Source organism: Ctenopharyngodon idella, chromosome 22, assembly GCF_019924925.1.
Source record: "Ctenopharyngodon idella isolate HZGC_01 chromosome 22, HZGC01, whole genome shotgun sequence".
NCBI classification, from domain to species: Eukaryota; Metazoa; Chordata; class Actinopteri; order Cypriniformes; family Xenocyprididae; genus Ctenopharyngodon; species Ctenopharyngodon idella.
In genome coordinates, this window is record NC_067241.1 from 9,166,368 (window position 1) to 9,176,883 (window position 10,516).

The window sequence follows — 10,516 nt, forward strand, 5'->3', positions numbered from 1 at the left end:
TTGGTCATTATCACGTTCACGAAAATGGTCATCTAACACACTATCCCTTACATATCAGGTTTGATTTTATGTATTTTTATAGTTAAAATACATAAACACTAACGATAAACTTATATCTTTTGCAGCTGACATGTCGTTGAAGAAATGGCGGGAAAACATCCAACGTGTGACGTTGCCATTAATCATCAGAGGACGTCATGTCAGCGCGCGGACATTAAAATACTATCCAGGTAAGGTGGCGTCATTAGGGTTGGTTTAAAACACCATTGGCACTTTGTCAGGAGTGAATAGCTCTACAGTTTGTAGCGAGGTGAGTTTGCAAATATGATCGTTTTCATTAAACACGCAAAAATACTAGATTTCCATTTATTACTTGCAAGAAGCTACTCACGTTATTGACCTTGCGAATTATTATCCGCGCGTTTCTGGTCTCTTGTGGCTTCTGTGTTGATTTAAACTTGTATAGTCGTGTTTTAAATATTTAGCCTGAACAGGCCGCATGAATGAATTGATAGGCGTTTCTAAGCGCTCCGCACACGCAGAGCATATAAGGAGACCCCAGCGAGCAGCTGTTGTTGGTGTGACACGGCTGTTTGGACTCTCAAAACTCACTGAGCTTCCAGTTCTTTTGTAAAACAAAGCCGTCGTTTCATTCGAACATCGGAAATCATTTCCTCAGGGCTTGGGTTTTCAGATGCATTAGCTTTCCACACCTGACATGCCGGTGTTTGTGGAAGACCCCTCTCAGTTCTCCAAAGAGAGGCTGAAGTCGGAGCTCATAGCGCATAATGTGGATCTTCCCCCACCGGAGAGCAAGAAACACGCTTATGTGGAGCTTTATCTGAAACACGTGAGGACAAACAGCACAGATTTCTCTAGTGATGAAGAGGAGGATCATCTTAATGCCAGCGTGAGTTAAAAACGACGGTTTAGCAGCTGTAGAGCTCACGTTATTAATCTTCATATCTGAAGACTGTTTTTCTGCTCTTGACTGTTGTGATTCGCAAGATGTGTGGCATCTTGCAGACAGGTTTGTAGGATTCCCCAAACTGTTTCCATATCCACACGTGTCTCTCCAACAGTTTGACGCAAGGTGGCGTGATTGAAATAGATTTGATTTGTGTTGTGAATATTCATACCCATATGTTCTTTGCTTTCAAGCTGTTGAGGAGTTTGTAGGTCATTGCCTGTCAGCTCCCAACTGCAGTGAAATACAGTTAAAGCATGCATGCATATCAAAACATCAAAGACTGTTCTGTCAAAATGGGGAATTATTATTTTTTTTCTCCCCTGAGTGAGACTGAAACATGATTCCTCAAAGTTGTAGAATAGGGCTCCAGCTGTCTCACGCACTCTCTCTGGCAGTGTGCAAGACCACTGCAGGTGTGTGTGTGTGTGTGTGTGTGTGTGTGTGTGTGGGTTGGTCAGGGGCCCACAAAGGGGGCTGGGGAATCTGGGTTAGAGCCATCTTAGACTTGGGTGTCAAATTCTCAGTTTATGATTAGAAGTGTTCACTGTGTGATGACCAAAGTGGTGTTACCCTGGAAAATAGCATGGTTTAGGTTCATGAGTTGGCTATTTCTTTTTTATATTTTATATTAACAAACCTTTTAAAATAACAAACCCTTTTGAATTGTATCTATTACTGGCTCAAATTTAGTTAATTATAAGAAAATGTTAAGAACTTTTTGAAGAGTGAGCAACTGTTGAAAAGCCTGCACTATATTTTGTGACTATTTAGTATTATTAAATAAAACTATTAAATCATTTTATTAATTGAAATAAAGCTAAATAAAATATAAAAATTGGAAAAGTTGTCTTGACGATTAACTGAAATAAGTTTGAGTTAAAGCACTAAAATTGCAATTTTAAAAATGAATCTGAATAAAAATACTACTAAATGGTATAAAGCACAAAATTAATAAAAAATTAAATTAAAATGAAAACTGGAAATATAAAAATAAAGACTAATTCAAAGTATTAATAAATACTAAATACTATATATATATATATATATATATATATATATTATAATAATAATAATAATAATAATAATAATAAAAAAAAAGGTTAGTTCCTGTCCTTGATTCTGATTGGTCAGTAGCTTACTATATTGTGTAGAAGAGTATTGTGAGAAAGAGATCGAGTGAGTGAGTTTATTACCTGCATTCAGATTTAGCATTTTCCTTCAGGTCAGTCCTATGTTCATAATAAAAAATCTGTTTAAATGTGTTATTTATGTATTATCGATGTATTATCTTGTCCTTTTAACAGTTTAAGGGGTTTTCCCATGACTGACAGCGCTAGTCAAAGCATTTCTCAGTTGCGTCTTGTTCCGTGTTCACAACAATTCAGTCTTTTCAATGTAAAAGTCTTCGCTACTGACTGACACACTCATAAAGACAGTCTTTGCCGCCATCTAATGCCGTAATAATGTATCTTCTGTTGCTGTTCACGGTCAGGGGCTATTTTTTTCCGGCGGAAGGAAGGCTTTTAGTTACTTCAGTTAGTTTACTTCACGAAAGTTGCATTAATACATATTTTTGGCTTTAATATTTGTATTGTGTGGTAATCGTTTTATAAAAGCAATAAGGTACTCAAGGCTAGTGCTGTATCGTGAATAAGTCACGGCTGAAGGGGTTGCAGGCACTCGCGTCATGCCTAACAATGGCCTTCAGCCGTGACTTATTCACGATACAGCACAGCCTCTCGTACCTTATTGCTTGCTTATACATTTTATCAAATACAGCAAAAACAGTAATATTGTGAAATATTTAATTTAAAATAACTGTTTTCTATTTGAATATATTTTAAAATGCAGTTAATTTCTGTGTTGGCAAAGCTGATTTTTTTTTTTTTTTTTTTTTTTTTTTGGAAAGAAATGAAAGAATACTTTTATTCAGCAAGGATGCATTAAATTGATCAAAAGTGACTATAGACATTCATAATGTTGCAAAAGCTTTATATTTCAGATAAATGCTGTTCTATTTATAAACTTTATATATATATATATATATATATGTATATATATAAAAAATAATAATAATAATACACACACATACACACACTATACACTCCCGATGACTTCTTTTTAAGTGTCTTTCTTGTCTCACTTGAATAATGTAAGTGTTTTGGTCTAACGTCTTAGCTAGCAAACAGTCAGCTCATTTAGGGTCATTAGCTGAAAGTAGCCTTCTAATAAATTCCAGTTAAATAAGCACAAAACTGCTGTCTAGCATTTTTGCTAGAAAAAGTATGGATATTATTGGTGGCTCAAGGCAGGATCAGTGAAGACTTGGAAATGAGACTATTAGTAGTCTGCAATTTTTGTTTGATTGTTGAAGTGGTCTGCAACCTAAAAAGTTTGAGAAACAAAGTGCTAGAGGGTTTTCTGACTAAACGCTACATTGAAACGGCTCAGATAAATGCCATCCGTTCTGATCCATTAGCACTGCTGTGCATTTCTGCTGTTATTACATAACAGTGCAAACCTCTAATATCTGTACAACACTGTTCTTTTATTTAATTTTTGTTTAGTTTCTTTAATATTTCCTAAATATGTCATGAATATTTTGACTTTCCATCTGGACTCACATTATTTGGCTCTTTTCTGTGCACCTTATTTTGCGAACGTGGAAAGCGTTCTGCTAAATTCTGCTAAAACGTGAAGTTTCTTCAGCCTGAGGTTGGTATGGGTTGGGAAACTGCTACAGCAGCTAATATTGGATGTGACCCCTTTTCAGAATGTGTCAGTGCAAGATGCAAAGGCGAGAAAGCCTCAAAACAAGAGTCTATTGAGGATTGCATGAGCCAAGGTTCACCCTTTGGCAAGCTAGTGTCAGCATATGTTTATTAGATTATGCTAAAATGTGCTGATTCCTCACTCTCCCATGATGAATCGCTATAATTTCACTGCCTCCAGAGGATTTGATTAAATAGTTTGTTGTGTGTTTATTTCACTGTACAGGCCGAGAAAGAAGAGGCGGCAGCAATGGTAGACCTGAGCTTACTGACTGATGATCAGCTGAAAGCCAAACTGCTCCAGTATGGGGTTAAAGCTGGACCCATTGTAGGTCAGTGAGTCACGTTTCAAAACAGATTAGGCTATAAATTCAACATGTTCTTATGGTGTGTGTGTGTGTGTGTGTGTGTGTGTGTGTGTGTGTGTGTGTGTGTGTGTGTGTGTGTGTTCTGAGCAGCTTCCACTAGAGCTTTATATGAAAAGAAGCTGAAAAAGCTGCTGGATTCTTCAGCACAGACGTCACAGCACAGAGTCAACGGCACAGGGGATGCAAGCCTCTACTCGGACAGTGAGGAAGAGGCTGAGAGGGAGGAAGACGAGGACAAGGACTCCGGTAGGGAGCAGCATTGACTCTCGAATACTCAATGGGTTGCCTGAATGATTAGTCGAATATTCGGTATAACAAAGTCTTGAACAAATAGGCTGACCCCAGTTAGAGGACTTCAAAACTTCATATAGGATGTGTTCTTTTTCAAAAGCACTTTGAGCTCATTGGAAGGGCACAAAACGCTTGAGACACGTTTGCATGCTAACTAAGGCTGTCTACATTAATGTGAAAACATTTGAAAACAGCATTTTTGTTTCAAAACACTCTCCGTCCACAATGTTTCTCATTCTCCTTTGAAAAATGTGCTTTTTCAAATGTATCCATATTAATGGAGATGTAACCAGAAGAACTTCCACTAAAAACATGACTTCTAAAAATTGGACATCTTGTCAACCATTGTGACCCATCACTAATTTATAGTAAATGTTTTTTTTATCTGTATTGTTTCTCATAAAGACTCTTGTTATTCTTGCTGCTAATACATTTTTATTTTGCATGTATTCTAGTCTCAGAGCAGCTTTGGTCTGAAACAGTGTCCCGTACAGAGACCAGCAAAACAGGAAGCAGAGTAAGTGGCTCTACATGCACCTGAATCCGTCCTTTGTTTCCCCCTGAGACTGAAACATGATTCATCCATTATCTCAACTGGCTCTCCATATTCTGCTAAGCGGTTTTTTTTTTTATTATTTTTTTATATCATTACCATGGATAACATGTTGCTTGAGTCTTTCTGTGTAAAGAGGCAAGGCAAACCAGCTGTCCATCAGTTTAGTTGTGTAAGGCCATAAATTATGTATGTGAGACTGACACTTTTGATGTAGCAAAGAGGCCCTTGATGGTAACTCAAGCTCACTTGGTGGTATGATGGAGTTTAAAGCTGAAGTGTGTAATTTCAATGCCACCAGCATCAGAAAATGGTGTCATAAATAATGACAAACACAGATAATCCTGCCCTAAAGAACCAATGTTGCAGTATTTAGCTGCTTAGGACACTCCAGGGTTCTGTAGGTGCTTAAAAAGTGTCTTAAATTCAGTTTTTGTCAAATTTAAGACCATAAAAAGTCTTAAATATCCTAAATTATATGAAAAGGAAGTTCACTCTATTTTCTAAATGCATGTTATAGATGTTATTGTGAACAATTTATCTGTGGTTGGTGACTGTATTAATATATTAGCACATAAACAATTTTCAATACATATTGAATAAAATGCGCATTGAGTATTTTAGGGTGTGTTCAATTAAAACGAACCCTGGTATGATTGCTCTGTTAGTGCGGTTCATTTTAACATATGTGAACGCTGCCATCCATACCCTAGTGCGCACCAAACAAGCGGACTGGGACCGCTGAAAAGATGGGTCAGTTACCTTGCAGTTACCTTGTTTTGCTGATAAGCAGTATTAAGTTACCTGTTGGATTAGGAGTGGGCGATATGACCAAAATCTTAATCTTAATCATAATTTTATATCATGATAACAATATATATCACAATATAGTTTTTTTTTTTTTTTTTTTTTTTTTTTTGCTTTAAATAAGGTTTTTATGATATCAAATTTTTTCATAATTTCATAATTCTTATCAGCATTTTCAATATTTAAAAATGAATACTATCCTAAAAAACTCTCAAGCTTACTGAAGACAAGTAAACAATGAAAAGAAAGAGCAAAGAAAACAAACTACAATAGAACAAAGACACAGAGGAAATACTACATAGAACTTCAAGCACTAGAAATACTACATAGAATGTATAAAGTAATCAAATGTATAAAAAACAATGCACTTTACTGTGTAAATTAAATTTATTCTTATTAAAGTTACAAAAGCAAGCAGTGAGAGATTTTCTCTCATTTTTGTTGTTTGATTAGCATTAATTATGATGGCAGATAAATTTGGATGCTGTCCCTTTAAGACTAACTGCACTGATCCATTATACTCATGCCTTGTCAACTGTACCTTCACTTAAGACATTAATTGCTCTGTTTACTTGCAAATACATGTTTACTTTGACACACAAATATGTATATTTAACCATTCAAGCCCAATTAGTCTGCAAAAAGCACGTGCTCTATGAGCAGTGGCTTCATGTCACGCGTCTCTCAGACAGCGCTGAGAAACAGTCTCTCAGAGTCAGAGAGTGCGCGCATATGCTGAAATGAGTTGTCTTTCGCTGCTAATTGTGCTTCAATGGTTTAAAACCACTTGTTTTTAAACCGCAATGCTTAAAAACGTGTGCAATCGATAAGCTTTCGTGACTGCGCAGATAGCAACATCACGTGAGCGTAACCATGATAGAGACGATAGTCCAGAATCTCTACCGGTTGACACATTTCTACTGGTTAATCGTGTCTACCGGTATATCGCCCACCCCTACAATGGATGTGTACCGTAGCCTGTTTAATTGAGCAAAAGATTCTGAGATGCATGATTAATTTTGACATTGTATCATTATTTGACATGTATTTGTTTTTAATGGACATACGGTATTATTTTTGTATTTGTGCATGTCTTAAAAAGCCTTAGATTTGATTTTAAAAAGCCCTGCAGATTCTCTGTACTCAAACTGAGCAGAACTTCAGTTGTTGCTGTGCATCTAAACCCAACTAAGTAGAAAAGGCATTAGAATATATTGGTATTTTTTGTCATTATTGTTAAGAAAATAGCTTTAGCTAAATAAATGTCAATTTTGAGCCTTTTTCCTTCCACATCCAGCTCTTTTATATGGGCTTTATTCAATTTCTGGAGCTTGCATCTAACCCAGTTGCACCCACATACTAAAGAGAGGCAAGCACCAAACAGAACAATGTTTAGCACCACAGAGTTTTATTGTTTCAACCTACTTATAGTTGTTTCTGCATATTAAGCTGGGCAGGATAAATATTTTAACATAAAAAATGACGCACTGCAGCTTTAATGTCTCAATGTGGTTTTTGGTAGTGTGAACAATGGTACCACTCTGTGGTTAAACTTAGTATGGCATTAAATTGTGACGCATGTTGTATTGCATTTTTCACATCCACAGGTGGGAGTGTTCAGTAACAGCAGAGATTTTTACCCACGCTGCTTTGTGCCCTCAACTGGATTTGTAAATGTACAGTATGAACAGTTCTTATTGGGCACAATTTTAAAGCGTCCGTCCTGATCCTTTTCTGCAGGGGGATAAAGGGGTCAACGGCACTATAATTTGATTCTTCCACAGATTTTGTGTTCTGAAAGTTTTGAGAGAGGTTATAATAACCAGTTATTTTTTGCTGTCTTGCACTTTTTTTTTCTTTTTTTTTTAGAAATGTTTAATTCCATTGCACTGAAGGATTATGGGCTTTTGGTGCTACATCTGATTGACTGTTCCAGATGTCGTATTGCTTTGCATACATCCTTCTTGTGCTTTATTCAGTTTGGTTCTCTTGCAGGGAAAGATTCAGCACAAGTCTTTAGACTCCACCCAGAATGGCTCTTTGGGTCAAAGTGGGTCCCAGTGCAGATCCTTCAGCATAACTCAGATGGTGGAAGAGGGGAGTGTGTGTGTGTTTTGAGAGAGTTTGTTCTGAGAGTTTCAATAATTATGGGATGATTGGCAGTGATTTTGTTTTGATTGGTTGTAGTTTTGAGTCTTGAGGTGTGATTGTATTTGTTTTGTCTGCAGATGGAGAACAGATTCAGTTCTCAGTCAAAACAATCAGAGATTGAGAGGAGATCTGGTCAGAGAAGCGAGCAGACGGTGGACAGCAGGGACCTGCGGGTTTGTGGCTACAGATAATATGTTTGCTTTAACAGCAGCGCTTAAGTCTGACAAAAGCTCTTATTTCTCTATTTATCAGGACTACATGAGGCTGGATAAAGACACCATGACCGGCAGATCTCTTTGTTTAACATCTCCATCAGCCCATAAGAAAAAAACTGTCAGAGTAACTGCTTTTCCCCCCTCAGCCTTGCTTCTCTCTCCTCGGGGTCTTCCTCTTTGTTTGTCCTCACTCTTTCGGTGGATGGTTAATTCAGCAGACATACTGCATTGCCAGACATCTAATGGGCTTTTACACTTCCTCTGTCCTTTGGGAAATCCCCCTGAGTTCTCTTTTGTTTCTTCATTTTCTCACTTTATTGCACTGACTTTACAGATCTGAGAGCTTTAACCTCCTGTTAAATGTAAAAAGGAAAAAACCAAGGAAAATGCTTCTTTTCAATTAAATTTTTGTATATTTTTAGTACTCCTGTATTTCTCTAGATTTAAAGGTTAAAATGTACTGTGAAGTGCAGTCACTGCATAGGTGTTTGGTAGGTCAGAGAGAGGAAAGCGCTCATGAGTTCTATCAAAGGCCTGGCTTTCTTTTTTCTGTGTCTCAGATCTTAATGCTGTGCGCATGAATGCAGCTCACATGATTCTTAAACCCTGTATGGCTGAGCTACACTATTACACTCTTCATCACCTGTTTTAACCCAAAAGAGTTAGGGGAAAAAAATTATTGTACTTTACAAATGTACCAATCATCCCAAAGAATGGGAATGTTTTTTCCTCTTTATAGTAAGCTTCTGAGAATTTGAGGAAATGTACTTAAAGGGTTAGTTCACCCAAAAATGAAAATTCCATCATTATTTACTCGCCCTCATGTCGTTCCAAACCCGTAAGACCTTCGTTCATCTTCGGAACACAAATTAAGATATTTTTGATGAAATATAATAAATATCGCAATATAATCAACACTTTCAAGGTCCAGAAAGGTACTAAAGACATCGTTAAAACCGTCGACGTGACTGCTGTGGTTCAACCTTAATTTTATGAAGCAAAGCAATGAGAATACTTTTTGTGCGCAAATACAAAACAAAAATAACGACTTTATTCAACAATCTCTTCTCTTCCCTGTCACTGTCCTTACGCAGGTGATGCAGTTCCATGTTAATGTCCGAATGCCGGCTCAGTATTGGCCAAACCTGATCACATGAGCTTCATAAAATTTAAGGTTGAACCTCTGCAGTCACGTCGACTGTTTTAACAATGTCTTTAGTACCTTTCTGGACCTTGAAAGTGGTGGTTATATATCAAATGACTTGCTAATCTGCCCCATGCTTGAGTCTAGGCTGGTATTCCTCTTCCTTTTCACTCTATCCTCCCATATATTTTGTGGTTTTTGTGATGTCCCAATTCACTTCTTTTGTAGATTGCACCTTTACATGTAGGTTTTCTTATTCAGACTGTTTTTTTTTCTTCTGGCCAATAGGAACCTGTGACGGATGTTCTTTCAGAGATGTTCCCTGACACTGCCAAAACCCCCACTGGAATCTAGTAAGTACCATCTGTGATATTTTCTCATACTTAAGTGCTACCATTGTTCGCAAACTATTGATTAGCATGCCTCTATTTTAATTTTGACAGTGTTAATTAGTCCTAATGTCTTTTTTCTTCCCGCAGTGCTACAAAGAGACGGCCTATAAAGGGAGCTGCAGGCCGCCCTGTGCAATTTAAATACCCTGAAATGCCGCTACTGAGTCCGACTACACTGGAGAGGCAGGAGATTCAGCAGCGTCTAGTGCCTCTTTGGGTTCAGATCATGGTATTTCTCCTGGTGGCCTGCCTACTGTTCCTCATCTACTCCTCCATAGAAGAGCCGCTCTCCAGTCCTTTCACTGCTCTGCTCAGTGGTCTGCATGATGCTGCTCTTATATCCACCTCACAGGACTCACCCGCCACTGACGATACAGCTTAACACTGATGCCAAAGGAAGTTATTTCAAATTCATCTCAGGTTCTAGTCAGCAAGATGTCCTTCATATGATTATCTTTTATAAAGTGGTGTCAGAGGTTTGTGTGTTTGGACTAAATGAAACTTCCACCATACCTGCCTTCAAAGACCTCATAGGCTTTTAAACTTGAACTGATGGGTTGTGTAGTTGGCTAGTCCTGTGCATGGAGTGTTTTTCTCTGATTGATCTTTTACCACAAATGTGTATTTTATACAATTTTCCTTGTTTTCGGGTTGTTTGTGCTGTTGTCATCAGCTACCTGAACTCATGCAGGAACACTCACATTCTTCTCTTACATCTTACACAGCTGGAATAATGAGTAATGTATGATCTTTCAGTTTTTAAACATGTACTTTGTTTTATTTGTGAATAAATAAATATGTTCTCCTAAAATTGTTCTTTGTAAGCTTATAAATTCAGTTATATCAGGAGGATC

General features: G+C 37.4%; 1 protein-coding gene across 1 annotated transcript; it reads left to right on the forward strand.

Annotated features, from left to right (window-relative positions):
• The first annotated feature begins 337 nt into the window (after positions 1-337).
• lemd1 (LEM domain containing 1) lies at positions 338-10,473 on the forward strand. Its single transcript, XM_051880292.1, has 10 exons — positions 338-910; positions 3,968-4,073; positions 4,200-4,355; positions 4,856-4,917; positions 7,368-7,436; positions 7,756-7,863; positions 7,995-8,084; positions 8,164-8,250; positions 9,559-9,623; positions 9,750-10,473. The coding sequence occupies exons 1-10, from the start codon at positions 719-721 to the stop codon at positions 10,042-10,044; spliced, it is 1,230 nt and encodes a 409-aa protein (XP_051736252.1). The 5' UTR covers positions 338-718; the 3' UTR covers positions 10,045-10,473.
• The last annotated feature ends 43 nt before the right edge of the window (positions 10,474-10,516 follow it).

What these genes read in the sequence shown, in the direction of transcription:
- lemd1 (XM_051880292.1), top strand. Translation starts at nt 719, where the DNA reads ATGCCGGTGTTTGTGGAAGACCCCTCTCAGTTCTCCAAAGAGAGGCTG. An exon ending in AGGATCATCTTAATGCCAGC is followed by an intron (nt 911 to 3,967) that starts GTGAGTTAAAAA and finishes TTCACTGTACAG; the next exon opens with GCCGAGAAAGAAGAGGCGGC. An exon ending in AGACGAGGACAAGGACTCCG is followed by an intron (nt 4,356 to 4,855) that starts GTAGGGAGCAGC and finishes CATGTATTCTAG; the next exon opens with TCTCAGAGCAGCTTTGGTCT.